Source organism: Lepidochelys kempii, chromosome 2 (assembly GCF_965140285.1).
Source record: "Lepidochelys kempii isolate rLepKem1 chromosome 2, rLepKem1.hap1, whole genome shotgun sequence".
NCBI lineage: Eukaryota > Metazoa > Chordata > Testudines > Cheloniidae > Lepidochelys > Lepidochelys kempii.
Genome location: NC_136381.1, coordinates 36,227,272 through 36,251,294, shown reverse-complemented (window position 1 = coordinate 36,251,294; position 24,023 = coordinate 36,227,272). Strand labels below are relative to the sequence as shown.

Here is a 24,023-nt window from a genome sequence, read left to right as displayed (position 1 = left end):
CAAGCTTTCCACAGCACTCCATATGCTGGTTTGCAGTGGCCAGCTGTAGCAGAGAGTAGTTCAGTTTCCATACCCATTTATCCCTCGATTATTTCTGAATAGACAGATTTTGTGATACAGACATGTCCAGTAAGAATTAGTCTATCATTGATTTTCACTTATGTCACTAAACATACACAGGTGGTAACAAGTTTCAGTCATCCCCAGCCTGTGCTGGATTTGAATTGGTGCAGATGAAGGACTTTGTATCCTTAACTGATCCTCCCACGCTATCCAATCCCTGGACTTTCTATTGAGAAATGCAGAGCATTTTATCTGGGGGTATCTCATATATACACTGATAGATTACAGCTACTGCAGAACACTCAAATATACAACATTAAAAAAATAAAAAATTATCTTCTAAATATATCAGCAAAGGGAATTCATGGTGCCATACTACACTAATGACACTGTTTGGCTCTTATACAATGACTATGTTTTAAGCTTTTACATATAGTATATAAGGTCTATGGCAACATAAAATGTAAATAGTCCATCTCACTGATCATAAGTGGACTTTTGGGCTAGATTTTTACCACAGCCTCAACCCAGCTTCCAGTTATGCCCCCAAAATCAGCGGTGCATAAAAAAATCCAGGCAAAATAATCAAAGTTATTGACAATTTTATAGTGTAACTAGGGAGTTATTTGCATTATTTTCCTTCTGACAACTGATTGTAGACACAAAATTATAGGTAATTGAAAAAAATTGGCATTTACCCCCTGTAGTTGATCATTATATTGTGGTATTTGTGACATTTCTCATAGAAGATGTAGAAAATACCACAAATTCCATGGAAAAGTTAATAAGTAAAGTAAGTCAAAGTAAATATTGTGGTGTGGTATCACATTTATGCACTACAGCAGTTCAAATCAATGGGCCTGAGACTACGAGTAGTTCTACAGCTTAAACTCAAGAGGTTGAGAGACAAGGTCTTCTGTATTGTGGGCCTTCAAATCTGGAAGGTTTTTCCTCTCTCTATTTCCCAGTGTACATATGTAGCATTCTTCACATTGAAAAGCAAGATAGATTTGTTTCACATTTTACAATTATTTGCAGTTGTGGGTATGCGGCATGGACAGTGTTTATATCTGAGTCATGTGGGCTGATATTGAGTGGTGGGTGAAGGTGTAAGATTATTGAATATTTTGAGGCACTAATTCTGTACTAATTCTGCTTTTTTTATAGAGACATATGCCCTTTGTTTATTGAAACTTGTTTTAGATATTTTTAAAATAATTGAATTATTGTTATTTATTTTTACTTAGTGTTAAAAAGCAACAGATTCATTTTTCAAAGTCAGTTCTTATAGCTTTAGAACCACACTCTGCCCTGCATTATTGATCCGTTAACCACAGAGTGTGGGTGGACAGCACTGATAGTGGTGAGATGCCAAAAAAGAAAAATATGTACAAAACAGAATTTTTTAGTCCCTCTGGAACACAGCTTCTCTAGCACTTTCACAGGAGTGGAAACCTGCAGACATAAGGAGACATAATATGGCTGAGATCCTGAAAGAGAAAAGTTTTAGATTATGAGCACTTTCACTAGGGAGAACAATGTCAAACTGTGACCTTCAAAGAAAGACTTAGCAGTTTTCAGAAATAACAGCATTTGGAAATTGACTGTGAGAACCAACAAATAATGGACAAACTACATTATCCTGAAAAGATAAAAGTGAATGTAATTGCCAAAAAAATAAAAAAGCAGTATCTAGAAAATCAAATTAGAGTCCTCAAAATATCTGAAAATAAGAAAATTCCTAACTGGTTTTATTACATGAAGAATCTTATATTGTTTGTTCTTAGAATTAATGTCAATAAGAACCTCATTTACTAACCTACATAATTCCAAAGTGAGAGACTGAAAAGAACTCTGATAAGGGAGAAATTGTGTCGTCAGTATTTCAGAACAAAGAGACAAAGATTGAATGCAGCATATGCGACAAAAGAAATCTGCATATAGTATATGAAAACAAAACATTCCTTTTCCAAATCTAACCCGATTAATTTGGACAACAAGAAAAGATTTGGTATCCCTAAAAAAAGGTCTAGATGAGGGTATAAATTCTGCAGTCCACTTCATGGCTAAGTGTTGGGCCATTTACCAGGAGACCGGCTATCTTTCCTGGGACTAAGCTTCAAATTTGAAATTACTAGAAACCTTCAGGTCCAACCAGAAACATGGGGAATTTAACAAACTAGAAGTCTCAGTTCACAGGTAATTAACCCAAAGATGTTTCCTCTGTTAGTTAATTTCTGAGAAACTTCACTAACTGGATTTGAGATCCTGGATTCAGTTCTTTGGAGTTTAGAGGCAATACTTTCCCTCTATCTTCAGCAAACTGGGGATGAATGGAATTTTATAGTGAAGATTCAAGCCATCCCTCCTATTGCATTGTAATGTTAAAGTTTGCAAATCAGTAATGTTGCGACTTGTGAAAAACAGGAGACTTTTTATTAGTATTGCTGAAATTTGAAAAGTTCAATAATAACTGAGATAAGTATTGCAAAGTGTTGCGATTTTACCCTGCTGGATCATGACCTTCCATATCATGTATTTCTCAATAGTTTCCTTTCACTGTACTGTGAATATGGAAAGCCAATAATATAATCTTAAATCAACGCCACCACCATCAAACCTAAGTTGAGGTAATTATAACCATTCTATCTCACGAGTCAATAGGCATGGGACACTTAATGGAGAGGCATATGATTTTTTAATATTATAATATGGAGCATTTTACGTGCATTTTACGTGCAGTAGCACAGACCCACAAGTGGAGAATGTATTACACATATTTAACTCTGGTGAGCAAGAATAACTTTTTTCTTTCATGCTTTTTACATAATTTTCCCCGTTCTTTTGTGGAACACAGGTCTTGGGCATGTTATCTTGATTTGCATGTATGAGTGTTTTGTTCATAGGATATGAATATCAATACCAGTATTATATTCTTATTATACATGGATGAGTTATTAAATCCTTTAACAAAAAGGTATTTAACATGATACAGGGGTGTCTGAAAGCCTTTAAATTACCAATATTTTTCCTTATTAAAAGAAAACTGTTTTGGCTATGAATTTTCTGCTGTTTTGGATAATTAAAAAGAGGCTACAGTAAAGTGTGATTGAACCACAAAAACATTTGAAGGCCCAGCAAAAATTTCCAAAAGCAGTGAAAGGGAATTTGGGTATTTTTATAGTTCTCTAAGTCTGACTACTTTATATAATCAAGTTAGTAAACTATTCTCCTCCCTCTGATTCAAGAGAGCCAAAAACAGAAATGGTGAGAGAAAAAAATGCTTTCATAGCAAATTAAACCATTTGGAGGCAAAATTTACTTTGCTAAACAGCATATATATAGCAGATTAGGTTGCCTTTAAAAAAGTTTTAAAGTATCTGGTTCCAGAAGGGGGCATTCTGTTTTGGCTGAGGGTAATAGAGTCTTGATATAATGATTATGCATAATAAACTATCATATATAATTTTACAATAATTTCTGGAAAAATGTTTAAAAGTTTAACATTATTCTAATGGTAGAGTTTCTATCTTGTAACTATGTAAAGGCAAAGGTGGCTGCTCAATAGTCATAGGCCGCAATATTGCAATGATCTCCACATGGGCATAGGCCTGTGCCTTCCAGGAGATCTGCCTCTGTACAGCTCTTTGCAGAACTAAAGCCTTAGAAAGTCCATTCCTCTCTAATTACATCATGGAGCTTTGGTCAGATTCACAAAAGTATTTAGGTGCCTAATTCCCTGCTGGAGGAATCAGCGAATATAGTGATTATGGGTCCCTGGAAGCTATATTGTCAAGTGGAAAGAGAAAAGGGCTCTTCTAATTTTAATTATATTTACCAACAACAAAATTTGATAATATACAGAATTGCCATTTGTAGGTAGATTAGTAGCATCATATACACTTTACACAGTGAGAAACTGAGGCTCACAGAGATTAAGTGACTTGCCTTCAGCGGCACACTGATCTAGCAGATTACTGCTAAAACTAGTTGTCTGGAGACTTGGGTTCCAGTATAGATTCTGACACTGACATGCTGTGTGACCTTGGACAGATCACATCCTCACTGAATTTCAGTTTCCTCATTTTTAAAAAGGGGGCAATTATATTTAACACCATTATAAAGTTGTTGCAAAGTCTAAATAATATTAGTAAGCTGTTACTTGTGCAAAATATTATTAGAGCCTTTTAATGGCCAAATAGAACTCAGGACTTCCAACCATGTTCTCATTGCGTTGTGAAGACAGTAGCATCAGCTCCTCCTGTGGTAGCTTTACAAATTTGCAATGCAAAAGTGACTTTTCACTTTTTCACAAATGTTCAAATAATGAATTTTGTCCCAAAAAATTGAAGTTTTGGAAAATTTGTCCAATTGCATAAGAATTAGAGACCTGTAAAAGAGGCAAACTTTATTTAAAAGAGTCCACAAAACAAAATTTTTGTCTGTTTAGCTGTTAGGTGAGGAAGCACAGGAGGAATACAAATACTAAACTAAATCCTGCAAGCTGGTACCCACATGAATAACTTTGTTCATGTCAGTAATCTCAAACTCAGTGGGGCTATTGGGAGGAATGGAGTTATTCATATATGTAAATGCTTGCAGAATTGGGGGCAGAGAGTTAGTGGAAGGAGGGGAAGATTGACAGAGACTTCCTTTTTTGGTGTGGTAAATCAGGAACAGGACTTTTAGGTGCCAGCCCATAATAGCATGCAGAATTGCCACAAGTGAATGCTGCTGATAATATTCTGCTGGAGACCCCTTCAATTCGAAAGCACTGCACAATCACTTAAGGATAGTAATTTATTGTTTTATTATATTAAAATTCACATCACTGAATATTATTTGAGCAGACTGGTTGCCATTAAAAAGTAAACATTTATTCACAGTTATAGTTCAGAATAGGCAACAACTGGAGTATCTTTGTCAACATTGTTTAGTTACTGGGAATAAAAGTTGACTTTCTATTGGTGACCAAAGTATCATTGTTGTGGTTTAATTTCTGCTAATTACTGTGGTTTTCCTCTTTTGTATTTAATTTAGTTTGAAATATATACCTTTACGGAAATCTTTAAGCATTAATATGGCCAGTCATAACTCCTCCACTCTAAACAGAAAAGTGTTTGCAAATTCACAGGTTCTAAGCATCCCTGTTACATGTATAGATTTCACGTATTTTTTCTTGACATCACTTCATTTTAATATTTGTTTTGCAGATAAAGGCTTATATTCATATAATTCAGGTAAATCTTCAGCATGCCTGAAGTGTTTATTGCTTGCGTATATATGCACAGTTTAAGTTGACATTTTATTGATGTGCTTATGCTACATACTGTGCATATTTTAAATTGCTAAAGAGTTACTTGGCTTTCCTGTGTGCTTTTCAGTCATGTCCTTTGTACTGGCTTTATTTTTTCAGCATCTTAGTATTGGGAACACCTTGCTGAAAGTATATTTGTTTTGTCTGTCTTTATTTGAAGGGAGATAGAGATTTGATAGATAAGTTGTAGTATGCTTTACTAATTATACTGGGGAAATATTAAGTTATTTGGGTCAGAGATTTATTAAAATTGAAAACTTGTACTGAAGCTACTTTGTAAACTGTTTTAAATAGTTAAAGAATGCAGAAATATGGTAAGTAAGATATTGTTAATATCAGCATAAGTGTCTTTGTATATAGCTATATTATACCGTCCCAGTTGCAAATCATTTTGCTATATCTGAGAGAGAAAAGTGATGCTCTTAGCTTTCCTTAATTAAATATAAATAACCCAATAATGTAAAGCATTCCTAATACAAACTTAAATTCTATCACACATTTCATGTGGGACTTTTCCAGGTCAAACAGTTTTAATTACATGAACTTCATTGAGATTTGGTTCACCTAATTATATTTTAATTATGTTTAATAAATGTAATACCAAGAAATTAAAGCTAATACTATGCCCACAAAAATCTCTTCCGCCACTGATAATCAGGTTCTCTGAATGAAACTGAGAGAGAGAGCTGCATGATAGTCAGTTGTGGCTTCCTAAGTCTAAGACTGTTTCTGTTTCAAGCCTGGCATAAATTAGAATAATTTAAGGGCTGCACTAAACTAGACCAGGGGCTACATTCACTTTTCCTCCTCCTCCTCTTCCTCCTCATCCTCATGTGTAAGATTGCCTATAGAGGCCCAATCTGGTAGGCAAGTGCTGAGTCCGCTTACCAGATCATGCTCTGCAGGCGAGTTAGGCAGAGGACCACGTCTTCCCCTGGTTCTTGCATTGCTCTGGGATATATGTGTTTGGTCACCTGGTGTGGAGCTGCTCTGCACATGATCAGAGGCAGAAACATAGATGCCTTGGGAACTTTATTGCAAAATTTTAGGTGCCAAGTGAGCTTAGGCACCTCTAGGGTTTGGTGGAAGCCAAGGGAGAGGGGGTGGGGAAGGTCTGGTGATTCCTAGTGGGGCCTGATTCTCGGATTTAGGTGCCTAAAGTATCAGTTAGCCACCTAAGTCCTTTTTTGAATCCAGTCCCAACTGACTAAGCCACCGAAAGGCCATCTACCATCTTGAGATACCTCTAACCACTGGACAATATGTTATTCTGATGTCTGTCTTAGTCTCTCCTGTTGAATTTATTCCACTTTTTATATGTAATTAAATTTACATTGAGCCTGAGACAGAGTGAGAAATGAGTCCGTAGTCCAGTGGTTAAGGCACTCACCTGAGAGGTGGTAAACCTGGGAGACGTCTGTGCTACCTTGCATGTAAAAGCAATATCTCCCTGGGATATTGACGACAGAACTATGCACAGGTCTCTACATCACTGTCTAATATCTGGTCCAATGTGGAAAGTAGTTTCAGCAGGTCTCCTCTGCATGCTAAAGCTGTATGTCTTCAAAACATTTATAAATACAGAGTGTTTCATTCATGATTTGGAAGAGGCTGGATAGCCATCTCTCTTGGATGGTTTAGCCACAACAAATCCTGTATCTTGGCATGGAGGGTTAGACTAGATGACCCTTGTGGTCTCTTCTAACCTTATGTTTCTATGAACTGCAGTCTTATAAAGTTTGGTAATGCCCCAAAATGTAATTCTGAAAACATGCTTTTTGGATATGACATATTCATTCTTCTCCAATGACTTAATATCATGTTTAAGGCTAAGATTTTGTCACAAATATTTTTAGTAAAATTCATGGACAAGTCATGGGCAATTATGAAAAATTCACGGAAGCCATGACCTGTCCCTGACCATTACTAAAAATATCCATGACAAAATGGAGAGCCTGGGCAGGTGCTGGGGGGCTGGGAGCTCCTGGGTTCCCCACCACCCGTGGGGGCTTGGAGCTCCAGGGTCCCCGTCCACTGGTGGCTCTGAGCTCTGGGGGTCCCGCTCTGGCATCTGCGGAGGCGGAGAGCTCTGGGGGTCCCCCAGCCACCCACAGTAACCGGGAGTGGCAGAGGGTCCTGCCTGCCACTCATGGTGGCTGTGAGCTGCGCGCAGCTCCCGCCGCCTGCGGTGGTGGGGGTACCCTGCAGTTTACTGCCTCTGCAGTGGATCCTGCAGCTCCCAGGCAGCGCTGGCTGAAATCCTGGTGGTCTTTGGAAGTTACATATTCTGTGACTTCTGTGACTAAATCACAGTCTTAATCATGTTCACTCAGTTATTCATTCAAGTCAGAAAAGGTTTCACTAGCTACCAGGTCTGTGGACTCTGTGATGGATTTCTCCCAGCTGGGGTGCCACCTACACTGAGGCCCCATCAGCCTGGGCTCCCTATAACTGTACTGCTGTGAGCAGCCTGCCAAGCCCTCTCCTTGGCTCCAGCACACATAGAGGTAGGGACACACCCAGCTGCAGTTACATACACACAGGTTCTTTAACCAGCCCCTGCATGGGGAGGCATAGCTAAGGCACCTCCCATTTCCTAAGGCACACATCTCCCCTTAAGTGTAAACCCCAAATTGTATTGTCTTTTATTTCACAGAGATCTGTATGGCATAAGCTCATGACATTCGCCCCCTCCCTCAATGTGGAGAAGAAGCAGAAAGCTGTTGCATATCTAAGTTATGACTCCCACACACTGGTGTTTAGACAAAGCCAAAATGAGTTTATTAACTACAAAAGTGATTATAATGGATAGCAAACAGATTAAAACAGATTACCCAGCAAACAAACAAAATACGCAAACTAAGCTTAGTATACTAAAGGGATTGGATATGAGTAGCAAATGCTCACCCTAATGATGATTCAAGCAGGCTGCAGAGATTCTTAAGGGGCCAGCTGCACTTGCTTACAGCTTAAAAAACCCCAAGTGTTCCTTTCACAGGTTAAAAATCCCTTTTGGCCTGGGTCCAGCACTTCCCTCCAGTTCAGGCTTTGTTCCTCAGGTGTTTCCAGGAGCCTCTTTGGGTAGGGAGTCAGTGAAGAACCACGATGATGTCACTCCCCTGGCTTAAGTAGCTTTTGCATGTGGCAGGAACCCTTTGTCTCAAAGCTGGGTTCCCACGCCTGGTCGGTGGAAAAACACTGGTATTCCAAGATGGAGTCCAGTACCAGGTGACCTGATAGTGTCATAGCAGCCATGAGTGAGAGGCTGTTTACAGTGTCCTCAGGAAGAGAGATTAGCTGCTTCTAAGGCCTATTGTTTTCTCCTAATGGCCCTTTAACCTGAATGGGCCCTTCCCAGCCAGCCATCTAGACTGGCAATCTTTTGCCTACTTGGTGTTCCCCAGGTGTAAACACATTTGTAATACAGATATATAGTCAATATTCCTAACTTCAGATACAAAAATGATACATGGGTACAAATAGGATAATGATATTACAGTAAACCTTTCAAATGATATCTCACATGATCTATCTTGCATAAAATATATCAGAATTATGCCATAGTCATATCATAATAATATCACTGCGAAGAATATGGGGTGCAGTGTCACAGGCTCATTCTAACACAGCCAACCAAAAAGAAACTTGTATGCGTTTGATGTGTAAAGCAGAATAACTTAGTTTTGCTTTTGTTCAATTTGGTACTGTATTACTTGCAGTAAGATAAAGAGAGATGTCTTGGAAGAAACATAGGAAACACATACAGTATTTACACCAGTAAGTTGCCATATTTACAGAGTTATTTTTATCTGTATCACTTCTCTTTTTAAAAATGGATTGTGATTTTGGGTAATTTATTCCTATTAGACCTGACCCAGGGATTACTGAAGCCAATGAGAGTATTTTCATTGACTTCAATGGGCTTTGGAGGAGGCCAGTTATTCCTTGAGGTAATTTTTAAGTTTTAGACTAGATAATCATGTAGCATGGTGTGTATTTTGTTTTCAACACACAAATGTAATAAGTCATAATGAAAGACAATATTCACCCTAGACTGGGATGATTTGTTAATAAATTATATTCTAGGACACTTAATTAGTGCTATTCCTTACATTAAAATAGAGCCAAGATAGAACTGAAGGATAGAGGCAATGATCCATTTATATTCTGTAAGGCTATCAGTCTTGAGAGTCCACCCTAGGTCTGTCACAACATGGCTGTCACATACACCATACTAATGGAGTTTGAACTGGTTTCAGAGCGGAGAATGACTCCCTTTTTGCACTTACATAATACATACCTTCCTTTATAAAACATCTTGAAACATACATATGAAAAGTGCTAAATAAGAACTTATTATTATTATTATTTTATTATTTTATTTATTATTTATTATTATTCCTTGGGAATAATTTATTTGTGAACATGTTTCATTTTCAATAGTGCCAGATAAACCTGAGATTGATTTTTTTTTGCCTTGTTGGCATTTGTTCTAGTTGCTCAGATTAAAAAGGGGTAATTTTACAGGGCACAGGTAAGAAAAGATAGAAGTCTACGTCTTCAGAGCTCTGATGTGTGATTCCAGAATTGCATCTTCAATGGGCTATAAAGGAAAAAACCATCAGAATTACTAAATAATACCACACTTGCAAAACTTACAAGAAGTTTTAAACTCTGCAGCCACCATTCACAGTAGTATCTTATACATTGATTCCAATGAGGGATCTGAACCTTTCAAACTTTTTCTGTTTCTGGGGCTAATGAGAGACATTTTAAATAAACACTCAGTTTGGTCTGACTACTTCACAAAACTTACCAGTTCCAGGCAGACACTTTATTTCCTCCATCCTACCTAAAAACATTAATGTCCAAAGGGAATTTTTTTAAGTGAAAATTTTCTTATCTTGTTAAAATAACACCCCCCAAAAAAACCACCAAGCCCAAAAAAACACTTACTCTACATTTGATATTTTGATGATTCTTTAAAAGTTAATAAAAAAATTTTATTTTCATCATTAAAAATGCATATCTTGTCTCTAGAATATTTAACATAACATTCTAAAATATATTAAAACAGCCCTGTTAATTGCAATTATAAAAATATATAGAAGTAATATTCTAATAATTAATTAGCAAGATATGCTCATGTCTAATAAAATATTGCTTACTGAAAATCACTGCAGCGCTTCACAGCCACACTGGCTGTGACCCTTCTTTCATGAGAAAGAGACACTGTCAGTTTGCCTCCTGGGTGAAGGATTCTGGGTGTTTCTTTGTACTCCAAGATATACCAGACCAATCCTTTGTCTTTATTCATAAATCGGATACCCCCTGCTGTTTTTCTTCCTGTAGATTTCCTCTCTTTATATTGCACAATATCTAAACATGCAGCTGACTCAGTATGCAAATAGGCATGCACTGTGAGGCATACAATACATAAATGACCAGACAGGGAAATAGATATCAGTTACCTCTTGCCTGAAAGTAACATTTCTGAGGTATGTCACCTCCTGGTGACCTGACTTAATTCTAAGACTTTAAGAACATAATTTTCAGTATAGATATATAACACCTTAAATATTATCCATACACACATTTCACAATGATTACGGTGACCAGTAGGCTACTGCCTCTTAGTGTAGACCTCACATGCTGCCTTCAGTGAACTATTATGCAGCTATCTGACCCAGAGGATCCATATAAAACCCTATTCAGATGAATTGTCCTCTGCAAATTGGCATAAAGGGGTCCCTGGGTCACAAAGTAGCTTGGGGTTAAGGTGTGTTATAGTTTGGTTTTTGTGCTGGTGCCAGGGGGGATGGAAGCATGTACCCCTGTCCATGTTCCATCCTGGTGTTATTATCAGTACCATATGGAAGGCTCTCTACTGGGTCTAGAACATCAGGGACAATATTACAAGTGTGGATGATTCTCTTTCCCTGTGGGTTAGGCTAGATTTTTATGGAAGGTCCCCTCAGGAACTCTATAATTAGGGAATAATCAGATCCAGAATTGCCTTTAAGTCAAATTTAAGTATTCTCCTTAATTACCCTGTTTACAGTACGTCCTTTATGAGTATGGAACCTGCTCCTTCACTCTCGCCCTGATTCTCTGGGTCTTTCCTAGTGGTAAATTGTTCTTTCTCCTTGTGTTAATCCAACCAATGGACTTCAAAAGAAAAGCAACAAACCACATGCATGGAAATTTAAAATTATTTACATAACCTATTAAACTAATCATAGTCAGTCTATCTTAAAGTTATACATTATAGTAAGAGTAGGCCTGGCTTTCCTTGCATTGATAATTTTCAGGTTCTCAACTGTGCTTAAAAATTGGTATATCATATAAACAATAACAATTAACATCTTTCTAATGCAATTACAGAATTAATTTAGTAACAAAACAAGTTAACTTATAACACTTTATAAGTTTTTTTTCAAGAGTAAAAATTACATTTCCAAGTATTTCCAAGTTAAACAGCTTTATTTGAGCAATGAAGGGCTGAATTGTAGATTGTGGGCTTTGAGCTGGAGGGGAATGAGCATCAATCAAATATAGTGATCAGTTCATACTCCTCATTGAAAATTCCCCACTATAAAGTGGCATGCACTATGCACCAGGGGGGCACATCCTCTTCATGGGATCCCCAATCTGGCTATATGCCCCTGATTCTATTACAATAGGGTTCTCCCCTACTGTGGAGCAGGGGTCTAGGATCCACCCGGAGAGATATGTGAATAATCTCCATTCCCCTGAGTAGTGATTCTTCTTAGTCTCTATGTCTTGGTTTTACCCTTCAAAACTACTATTTTTTCTGCATCTTCCAGGTAGATTAATCATCCCTTTCCTACCCATCAGAAACCTTGCACACATGTCAAGGACTGGTGGCAAGTAGGTTCAGTCTCATAGCTGGTGACCTATTGGATGATTGCAAACAGTCTGAGCTGACACACAGTTGTGACCATGTAATCATTTGTTAATATGTATTACTACGGATTTCCTTGTCCTCATTTGAAAAAGTACATTCTCTTTTATTAATGGGTGAGTATCACCGACATGTTAGTATACAGATTTGAACATTCCAATATCAGCAATAAAACAAGTTGGGCAGAGCTGTACTTACAAGATGCCAAAGAAGAAAGAGATAAGTGTGTATAAGTAAAATTAAGCCAAACAGAGGCTAACACATTTATTTGTCATACATGACCTACATTTTAGGTCTAATTATGGATTTAGAATCTGCTTTTGCCAACTAAGCTCTAGCTATTTTAACAAGTGTTGTGCTTGCTGTGGTACAATTAAAATACGTCTTTTCCTCTGAATTTTCACAGCTATAATTTGCCTTGCAGGATGCAAACTATGCATATGAAGCTGCCAACTCTAATAATGATTATCATTATCTTTTAGAAAATGTAGCATTCATTTAACATAATAGCTATAATTCATCTTCCAAGTGTTTATATATGAGTTTAGCTATATTGCAAACAAGAAAAAAACATAACATAACTTCGGTATTTTGCAGCTGGATTTCACTCTTTCACTTTTGAACTATTACTTTATGGATTTCAAGGAAAATAGTTAATGTGCCACTAATTAATAACCATTACAATAATATATATATCTTTCTGTTCCAAGGATCCTGTATTGATTCTCCTTGTATTTATCTATATATTTTTGCCAAGTTGTGTAGTCTGAAATGCATTTCATTTGGTTATTATTATTGCCTGAGCAGTTCTGACTTACAGTAATAACAATGGTATGTTTGTGACCATTCTTTTTCTGCAGGGTCCAAAAGAATCAGTGATAGTGAAGTCTCTGACTATGATTGTGATGATGGAATTGGTGTAGTTTCAGGTATGAATTTCTAAATGCATTCTTCTAGTTTCAGTAAAGAGCTTTCTTATTTATAATTTACTATGATTAATTTAATGTTGCTTTTCTCCTGGTAGAAAATAAATCGGCACTCAATACACATTTTTCTAACAAACACGCAGAATGCTGTGAGCTAGCTTTTCTTAATGCATTAACTACAAAAATGACTTGTAAAGGGGGAAAGCAATGATCCCTTTTCCTTTTTGGCTTCTTTATAATGTATTTTGTCCAAAAGAATGAAAAAAGAGTTTTATTTTGTTGTGCTTTCTTTTTAACTCAGAATTCATGTTATCTGGAAAACTCTATGGTGAAATCATAGTGAAATAGTGAAAACACTGGAGTCAAGGGCTCAGAAAGCTGAACATTTGAGAGAGGAAGGGAATTTTAGCCATATGTTTTTAAAAGTGTATTTGTTTTGTTAACAGGCATTTAATTTTGGTGTTTCATGAGTATTTAAGACAAAAAATGTTATTGGCAAAGATCCAACCTCTTCTAATAAAATGCAAAGAGCTCACAATATAGAACTCTTAGTTCTCCAAGACATCCATCAGTAAAACCAGAAGAGACTACATTTTGCATTTCTGGATATTTCTAAGATAATAAATAGAAAAAAAACCAACAATTGTTTTTATAAAGAAAAAATAACAGTAATAAAACCCATACACTATCCTTTTGAGTCTTTAAACATCCCACAGAAACAAAAAGGGACATCCTGTGACAGGAAAAAATCCTTATGCCAGTCATGTTTAATTCTTTCTTTTGCAAGAGGCACCATTCTGGACTGGGGTGCGCTTTGTAGTTGTCTGGATTGTTAGCTCAGTCCCCAACATTTCTAGTTTTTTTCACATCTAGTTCCCCCTTTTTGTTGCAGCCCACCTTTGGCCCCATATCTATCACTACCTTATGGTCGTAGGCCTTGTCTACAGTGGAGAAAGGAATTATGTTAGAAATCATTATTAACTAACACATCTAACTAACAGAATGTAAAACACAATTTAGTACCTAATGTGTTCACTAATTATGAGTAACTGGAGGGTCCTCATTACCATAACCAGATAATACATTTTAAAACTTGTCCTTGTCAACACTAGTTGCTACACATCATATTAGTTAACACATTTCTAACATGATGCATCTTCCTGGTCTACACAAGCCCTAAGAGGGAATTCTGCTGCATAGTAGACACATCCAGCTGGCAGTTGTGCCTTTGAAGAAGCATGTTTGATGGGGTAGGGATTGCAGCTGAGATATGGTTCCATATGGCTGGCCCCTTTTTTATCTTTTGTCTCCTGGCTCCAGTTCTGTCTCCTGAGAGGATATTTCATTCTGGTTCCTTTGCATTCATGGGCAGGCATCAAACAGATAGTCCAACTTCCATAGTGAGCACCAGGCCTGAGCCAAGGTTCACAAAACTGTGAACAAGGAGGGTGATCTGAAAACAGTTGGTTTCATCCAAGTTTAACTGTGCCATAATTCATTTACATTCAGCTTTCCAGGATGCAACCGGTCATTGTTTCCACCTCCCCATAAGCTTCTGTATGTTTGAGAGTACAGGAAGGATAGTTGTAGGGTACTTCTCCTCACTCTGCAAGTTGTTCTTTAGGAGTTCCTTCACCCTTCTCCTTTCCTGGCACCATTCTCAGTGGCCAAAGAGGCCATAGATTTCCCCTGCCCTAAGCCTGTTTTCCAGATCACAAAGAAACTGTGGAGGAATCCTGGGAGAAATATGACTTGAAGATAGCTTTTCTTGTTGCCTCCTTGGATCTGGTGACTTTTTCTTCTCTTCTGCTTACCAATAATCTTACGGGCAGAAGAATTTCATGAAAAGCACAATTCCAAACTGAACAGTGCCTTATAGCCTGCCCCTTTTAGGAAAAAAGCTATTTAGGGAAGATCAAACCCTGTAGACTGTCCAGGATGAGAAAAATTCTGCTCCAGAATGACCAAAGTATCATATTCCTCCTCCTAGCATAAAGAACACTCAGGTTGCTGTTAGTTTCCCTTCAAATCTCACTAAAGACCAAGGTTCCAAATATCTCACCATGAAATAATTCTCAGGAACAAATCAAAACTGGAAGAGTTTGCAGACCAAGCCATGGAGAGCTTTTGATCCCAGGGCTCTGAAACTTCCTCCTCTCCTTTTAAGAGAAGTTTTCTACTTCCTTTCTTCAGACAGCACTTGGTACAGATCTCAGAAGACCATTAGGTTCATTTGGTGAGTTTTTTAGATTAGTTTGTGGATTTAGTGAATATCCAGGTCTCTGCCCCGCTTGCCCCAATCTCTCTACCTAGAAAACAGTGAGGAGAGGAAGCAGCACCACAGTCCTTCTGACATATTCAATCCATAACAGAGAGACAGTGATTCTTGGAGATCTGATTGCTCCTAATTGCTGTGCCAAAGATGTCAATAGGAGTTTATCTTAGTTTAGATCTGAAGTGGCTCAACTTCTAGCGTATGCTCAGTCATCACCATAGTAAGGCCTGAGGGATTGCTCTTGCCTCTGTAGATTCTAAAGATGAATGCTTTCATATTCCCATTGCTCAGTTGCCTCAGAAATACCCCATTTAACTTGTGGGGAAAATCAGTCCATCTGGCCTAATGTCAGCACCCCAGTGCTTACAGACTCTCTCACTACTGTTTGACAATTGATGGACTTGCTGTGAAACACTTGGGCTTTATAATACAATGACAGAATCTAGCCAATTCTTTATTAGCTGCTAAAGCATGTGTTGACATCGCTTTAGGGGTAAGTCAATGCTTTCAGAAAAGAATTTTCAAAGGTGATAGTTCATGTCAGGAGACACCTGAATAATTCAGCCAAACACATACTAGAAATGTCATCCATAGATCTAGTAATTTGGGACACAAAAATCTGCTAATATGCATCATGGTACCATGTTGGAGCAATGGAACCCAAAGAATGATCTGCAAGCCACAATCTTACTCTCACCAGTGGTCAGGCAGTCCTTGTTGTGATTGGAAAGTCGTACTGCTGCACGATTTTCAGACAGTCCAAACAACATCCGATGCAAACCTGCAGAGATGTGTAACTGTCTGATCCTAGTTACGTGAAGACACTTGGTCCCATCAGGAGAAGTGTCTCCAAGTCAGCCTACTGGAACACAGGGCAGTGGGGTTTGCCCTTCAAACCTTCAGAAATGAAATCCTGAATCTCATAGCCCTGTTGTGTATGGACAACACCCACTGTAGTTAGGTATATTAATAAGCAAGGGGGCATCAGCAGTAGAAGACTGATACAGGAAGCATTGACCCTAGTTCTGTGTGCAGAAGATCACCTGCTGTTCAACATGGCAATGCAATGGGCAGACTTTCTCGAGTTGCAGGTTAATCGGCTGAGCCAACAGGTACTGGGCATTGAATCTGCAGGACTTCCAATCAGTAAGCAATCAATGGATCACCCCAGCAGTGGACCTCTTGTGACCACCAAGATCCCTAGATTCTTTGATCGGTACATGAAATCTCAAACCTGGGCAAAGCAAACCTTCTCTCTCAACTAAAGAGGCCTGTTGTTTCTCCTTTCCCCTTGAAGGAAAGGGAGTCCTGTAAAGGACAAGATGGACAAAGAAGTACTCATTCTAATAAACCCCAGACTGCCCTTACTGGTCAAAGGATTCAAGGCTGCTGATGCTCTCACCCACAGATCTGATTTTTCTCCAGGAAAGTAGAAACACAGGTCATACAGTGCACCGGGAAACTGCATGTAAACGTCTGGCTAATGAAAAGAAAGACCTGAAACTATAGGGGCTTCAGACAGGTTACTATAGTCCAGATAAATATCCCCCTCTAGAATTTACCACAAAAGTTGGGATAAGTTTTATTGGTGTGTAGGAAAGGATTGGAGAATGAATCTGAAATCCTGTTCCATTTCCTGTGCGTTTCCATTTACCAGAGGTTTATACTCTTAGTGAACAGACGTCTGAGGACAGTGAAATTATTTCAGCAAAGCCTCATTCTATAGAACCAGTGATTAACTTAGTTTTTCATAAGGTGTTTTCTTCTCCTCAAGTCATTAGTAGTGCTAGTTCCCTTCTTTTGGTTTTCTGTTAAGCTGTCTGTTACTTCTATTCTTGGGGGCCATTACTTCAATTATGAATATACGGGAGCTAGCTGCTTTCCTGATCATGCATAATGACAAGGTATGCCTCAGAGAGTTACAAGTTTTACTCCTGAAATTATCTCTAGATTCCTCTGAAATCAAGCCATTAATCTCCCTTCCTTTTGCTTTCAGCCAGCATCCCCAAAGGAGCCCTTATAGCATACACTAGGCCAGAGGTTCTCAAACTGTGGTCCGCGGACCACCAGTGGTCTACGAGCTCCGTTCAGGTGGTCTGTGGATAGTTCCCTCTAAGGTGCGTGCCTGGGCAGCCATCTGCCTAATTAGTGGAGCTGCGCAGGCATGGCTCCGGTAATTAGGTGCCTGGACCCTGGAGAAGACGCACATGTAAGGTGAGGTCGTGGCCTTGGGGGAATATGGGGTAGGTGGGAGAGGGCAGTGGGGTGAGAAGAGGGGGTGGGGGGGATTTTGGTAACATGCAGGGCTGTGGTGGCCAGACTTTCCCAAGCTCCAGGGCTGCGGCTGCCGTGGAGAGATGGTTCTCCTTCCCAGCCTCAGCTCCGTGTCTGCTGTGGCAGGGGAGAGACCCCCCTCCTTCCCAGCCCAGCTTGGGGGCTGCTGCAGTGGGGGAGACCCCCTCCTTCCCAGCCCCAGGTCGGGGGCTGCTGTGGCGGGGAGAGAGGGCACATCTATCTCATTAGAAAGATAAGACTACTGATTTTAAAATATGAGTTGTGTGCTTTTATTTGTAAAACAAAAAAACGTTAATTATTTAGGGTTTTTTTTAATATAGTGCTTTTATCCAAAGCGCTTTACAGTAGTTAGCTAACGGTACAAACAACATTTGGAAAGATCATTAAGTGGTCGGTTGAGACCCTTGGCAATTTTCAAGTGGTCTGCCAAAAAAAAAAGTTTGAGAACCACTGCACTAGGCATAGTTATAGCTGTTACATTCTGTTCACACAGAACGCCAGACCTTTGGAAATCAGATTTCCTATATGTACTCCTCGAGGGCCAAAGGCGGGAAATGCTATATTTCAGTCATAACTAGAATGGTTAGTCTGTTGTATCAAGTAATTAGACTGAAGTTTGTCCTTATGGAGTCAAAAGTTAGTCAGAGGGATGAGTGCCTCCTGGCCAGAAAGAGTCTGCTTTTGTGGGTGAGATTTGCCAAGCAGCACTTTCATGCTTCATTCAGAGGAGATGTTTGTGTGCCTACAGACATAGCTGCTAGACTAAAGGCTAGATTTTCAAAGGTATGTAAGTGCCTAAAAATGGGAGTTAGATCCTAACCTCCCTGCTTAGATATCTTTGAATATCACAAAAGATGCCCCTCTGCATCTTAGGGCACCTAAATACATTTGAAAATTTGGCCCTGAGAGTTTTAGGACTCATAGTGCAGAGCAACATAGCCTTGGTAATCTCTTTAGTTAGTCCCTCCTGATGTTGGTTAGATGTATTGCTATGCATACACCTGTCCAACTTTGTGGGACTTCATCACAGAAAAGGGCATTTTGGACCTGGTTTTCAACTGTCTAAGCTCTGTTTGCATACAGTTGTTGTGTCGGGGGCACGGGGAACCAGCTGCAACTCCCTGAGCCCCAGTTACTTGGCTCCAGTGCAAGTTACATCTTCAAGGAAACAGTCTGCCCCATTCAGGCCATGACAGTCTCCTCCCTCTCTATTCACCACGAGCCGGAGGGACAGCTGGTGCAGGAAGCAGAGGAGCCACCTCTGTGATCTTTCAGCTACAAAAGGGGGGATTTTCCACTGGACATCTCTGGCCAGTTCAAATTCATTGTGTGGCACATAACAACCCTTTATTATTGCTTTGTGATTTATGTTTTGAGCACACCAGTTAATTTTATCCAGGCTGTGATTTTTTCAGAGTTCATTCAGTTCAATTACAGTAGTAATGCAAGGTGCTAAAAAAGTTATCAATATGGACTGAAAGATGGAGCAAAGAAGGATAGCTGGGTGTGAAAAATCTAGCTAAATAAGGGATAGAATTACTTATATTTAAATAGTCCAGTCCAAAATGGTGGGCCCCCTCACACTGGAAGAATTTCAGTTTGCAAGAAAGACCAAAGTCTCCTTTATTTAGCTTGTTTTCTTAATCCTTTTGTGTTAGTTAAGAAGAGTACTATGACCGCATACTCTACGTGATGAAAAGTGCATAATTTCATTTTGAAATCCTTCAACATAGTAGCAGTCCATTTTATAGTATTAAGAGTTTGGGAGGCAAAGTTGGGATCATACTTTTATCTCACCTAAATGAGTTTTTTTCTAGGTGAGTGGATAGCATTTGTGATTTCCTCCCTTCTTTTGTACATTATTTGAAAACAAGTTGACTCTTTCAAAATGTTAAACTATCCCTGTTGTTCATTTTGAGTGTTGATTCTTAAATAAAGCTGATAATGACTACTCATCTACTTCATCTGAATTTGTTCTGATCAGCCACTTATGATATCCTCTTTTTCCTGACACAGAGTAGCAGACAGTATGTAGAGCCATCATGTTCCATACAAGATTAATGAGATTGTTCTTAATTTCTTTCAGTTGTATGAGTCTCCTATTTAAGATAATGGGTTAAGAATCGATTGGCATTTTCTTTCCATTCTCCAAGACCTAAATGTCTTCATAGATTGTATGAAGTTTACCTTTATTTGACTTCTGTTTTGATATATGACTGTACAGTTGGAGAGTCTGCACAATTCTGTGGATGAGTTTCCTGCTCTTAACAGAGTGTGCAATATGCCTCAGCACATTTCTTTTGGTTCTTTTTAACTTTGATTTTTCTGCTACCTTGGTTGCATTGTAATTGGGGCTGGTTGTGTGGGTGGGAAAGGTATAATGTTCCTGTGGCCTTGAAAAAATCTATTTAATTGCCTCTCTTTTTCAGTACTGCTGTCACTCTGTGTACTTTCTTTTTAAATGTATTCCTTGTTGTCTTGTCTCATCATCCACATACATCTCTCATTTACGGTTCTTATACTCAGTTTGCAAACTCATCACAATGTCATCTTGATTTAAATATTTGCCGCCATTTCATCAAGAGTTACCTCTTATTTTTTGCTTCTTTTCCTCCTTATCCCAATTCTTTCATTTTGTGTTCTTGGTTTTTATTTAACAGCAGGTTTTATTTAACATGACAGCTCACTTTGCTCTTTGTTCCTTCTGTCATATAAATACGATATCACCTCAAATAAGTTTGCTATCATCTGTCAAGTATTTGTCTTGATCCTTTCCATGGCAATTCTTGCTTATTTAAAGTATTGCACATGCAACCTAAGCCCCCCAGAAACCTTTAGGCTTTGACTTGTCATGTTTCCGTACTTATGCTTAAGAAACAGTTATACTTGTCCGTCCTCCACATGGATGATTTTCTTAACCTACTGTCCAATCTAATTTCCATTTGGCAAGACATTCTTCCACCTGTTAAGGACAAGAGCCTCCTGTGGGTTGCTCTATGTTTCATTTTTATTCAAATACCATATGTGAACATGAGAAAAGGCATGAGGCACCTTGTTGAGTCCACTATGCATCTACTTATTTTCTATCAAATGACAGTTGGTCTTTCATCTACTGTAGTTACTCCTTATGTCATTTTAGATGCACTTCTTTAGCCATACCCACCTCTTAATTTATGTGTACCTTGTTACTGGTCTCATAAAATCATGGGACCTTGTGAGTAACCCATCCATCTGGCTAAACTGGTTGTGACTAGAAATCAGTTATTGGCATGGGAGGCTCTTAAAGCAATTTTTAGTGCACATATGCAAGCAAAATTATATCCATTCATATCTGCTTGAAAATGAAATGGCAGGAACCTTGCAAATGATAATTCCTCGAACTGCCTTTTTAACTCCTTTTTCAATATGTTCACAAATGCTGATTCTGCCGCTGCCTATGGTAATTTGATCCACATATTTAATTACACACTCTGTAAAGAAATGATTCTTAAACTCCCTTTATATTTGAACCTTTCTTAGTTTCCTGCCCTCTCTAGTTTTTGAGCATTACGAAGTTCAAAGATATCTGGTGAGAGCTGTTTACAAAGCTGTCTCTTTTGATGGTTTGCACCTTGTCAAGGTTCCTCCCCCACTCTGAACTCTAGGGTACAGATGTGGGGACCTGCATGAAAAACCTCCTAAGCTTACTTTTACCATCTTAGGTTAAAACTTCCCCAAGGTACAAATTAATTTTATCCTTTGTCCTTGGAATATCCACTGCCACCACCAAACTCTAACTGGGTTTACTGGGAAACGCAGTTTGGACATGTCTTTCCCCCAAAAATCCTCCCAACCCTTGCACCCCACTTCCTGGGAAAGGTTTGGTAAAAATCCTCACCAATTTGCATAGGTGACCACAGACCCAAACCCTTGGATCTGAGAACAATGAAAAAGCATTCGGTTTTCTTACAAGAAGACTTTTAATAGAAATAGAAGTAGATTAGAAGTAAAGGAATCACCCCTGTAAAATCAGGATGGTAGATACCTTACAGGGTAATTAGATTCAAAACACAGAGAATCCCTCTCGGCAAAACCTTAAGTTACAAAAAAGACACAAACAGAAATAGTCATTCTATTCAGCACAATTCTTTTCTCAGCCATTTAAAGAAATCATAATCTAACGCATACCTAGCTAGATTACTTACTTAAAGTTCTAAGACTCCATTCCTGTTCTATCCCCGGCAAAAGCAGCATATAGACAGACCCACAGACCCTTTGTTTCTCTCCCTCCTCCCAGCTTTTGAAAGTATCTTGTCTCCTCATTGGTCATTTTGGTCAGGTGCCAGCAAGGTTACCTTTAGCTTCTTAACCCTTTACAGGTGAGAGGATTTTTCCTCTGGCCAGGAGGGATTTTAAAGGGGTTTACCCTTCCCTTTATATTTATGACACACCTGTAGTCATATTTAGACAAATATGTATTCTTCAGTTTATTAAGGAAAGTGTTGCTTTATCCTGTACCTCAACAAGAAAAGCATATCTTTCATAACAATCAAAGAAAATAATTATAAATCAGACTTGGAAAAATTACTGCACTTCAGAAATCTTTTTCAAATTACTTTTTCTGCCTGTTTATCTATTCTGAGCTACCTACCCCAGAGAGGGCTACAGCAATTAAAATAACAAATGTTGTTATAGTGATTTTTGATAATTTTTTCCCTTCATATGCAATACATATAATATAGAGTTCATGCTTGGGAAACTAGAAACACTGGGCCAGATTCTCTGCTGCATCCAGTCTCTGCTGGGTGCAGTGTGGGAGTAGCTACAGAGAAGCCACTTGCAGCTCCCTGAGTCTCAGATTAGCTGTTCATTGGTCCCGGTGTAGTTCAGAGCAGTCCTAAACTACACCAATTGATACTGGCCCTCAAGGAGCTGACTGGCATCAGACAATAGCTAGTGAATAGCATCTTATCATGCCACTCCTATCTCTAGAAAGATTCCCATGCAGGGCAGAGATGGCAGAGAGGGTGGTAAAGGAGCCCTCTATGCCTACTGTACATCAGCTGAAGTCTCTTCAATGGCAGGGAATTCTTAGCTGAGGAGATTTGTCTAGTTTCTGGCTCTTTTGTGACATCAGAGTGTGGCAAAGAAGACGGATTGCAAAAGGGAATCTGGACAATTTATGTGTGTTTCTCTCTCCACATCTGTATAATGTTTTTATTGGATAACATCAATACAATGCCTTTTACATTGTATTCTTCTGAAAGAATCCGGGAGTGCTTTATAATAAGATACTATTTAAATTATCCTAATATTAAAAGTGATTGAATGGAAAGCTAATACATTTTTCTTTAGCTCTATTTTAAATACCAAATCTGACTGGCACTGCAATTAGAAATATTAAGTAAGTTCAAAAAATTGTGGCACATGGTTGCTAAAGACCATCCCTCCCATGGTATTTTATAGTAGGGTGTATTTTGGACTAGATAAGTAACCTGCTTATGGAGGTCAGAATCAAGAAACAGGGACAAAAGATGAGTTATTTATAATGGCTCTCAGCTATTAAGTGGCTTATAAATGTTTTAAACTCTATAATCAATACTACAGAATTTTATGGAGTGCCAGTGAAAGACAAGATACATTTTGAACATCTGTGTTCTGGACACTTTATATTCAGGAGTTCCTGCAAGTACAGGATTGTGTTAGTTCAATCTTGAGAAGACAGCAGCATTTATCAGTGACACTAAGTATTTTTCACTGTGTAAAAGATAATGAGATGCTTGAGGAGCAAAATGAGAATACAAATGAGGTACTACTCAGCAGGTGTTCAGAATTATCTAGATTAGCAAAAGTAAGAACAGGTAAAACTCTTCTCTAGCTCACAAAACTACTCTGTTTCCAAAAGAAAATGAAAACCACTTTTTTCTCTTTTCCTCACTTTTTAAAAAACCTATCTTGTCCTTTTGTTCAAAAAATTGGCTTCCTTTCTTTTTAACATTGCATCCTTCTCTGTAATTGAAGCAAAAGGCTAGTTTTCTAGTAGCATTTGATTTTCAATAGTTACCTTAGACATTTTAAATTGCTGACAATGAGGTCTGAGTTTTCATATGTGGGTTCCGTAGGGAAATTACTTTGCAGCTATAAAACACTAGAATGCTTTGGTCACTGCTTGAAACCAAGTGCAGTTTGAAAGTTATTTTAAAGCAACATATAAATGTACAGAATGGATGCAGTCTTGGGCCC

General features: G+C 38.5%; 1 protein-coding gene across 49 annotated transcripts in view; it reads left to right on the top strand.

The window, feature by feature from the left end:
- Positions 1-24,023, top strand: part of RIMS2 (regulating synaptic membrane exocytosis 2) — a 748,363-nt gene that overhangs the window by 474,798 nt on the left and 249,542 nt on the right. For 29 of the 49 annotated variants that reach the window (XM_078851433.1, XM_078851460.1, XM_078851434.1 and 26 more), the window contains 2 exons: positions 5,277-5,303; positions 13,166-13,234. In XM_078851433.1, the coding sequence (XP_078707559.1) occupies positions 5,277-5,303; positions 13,166-13,234 (96 nt within the window). The remainder of the gene's footprint in view (positions 1-5,276; positions 5,304-13,165; positions 13,235-24,023) is intronic. The other 20 variants (XM_078851435.1, XM_078851456.1, XM_078851440.1 and 17 more) reach the window with 1 other exon arrangement.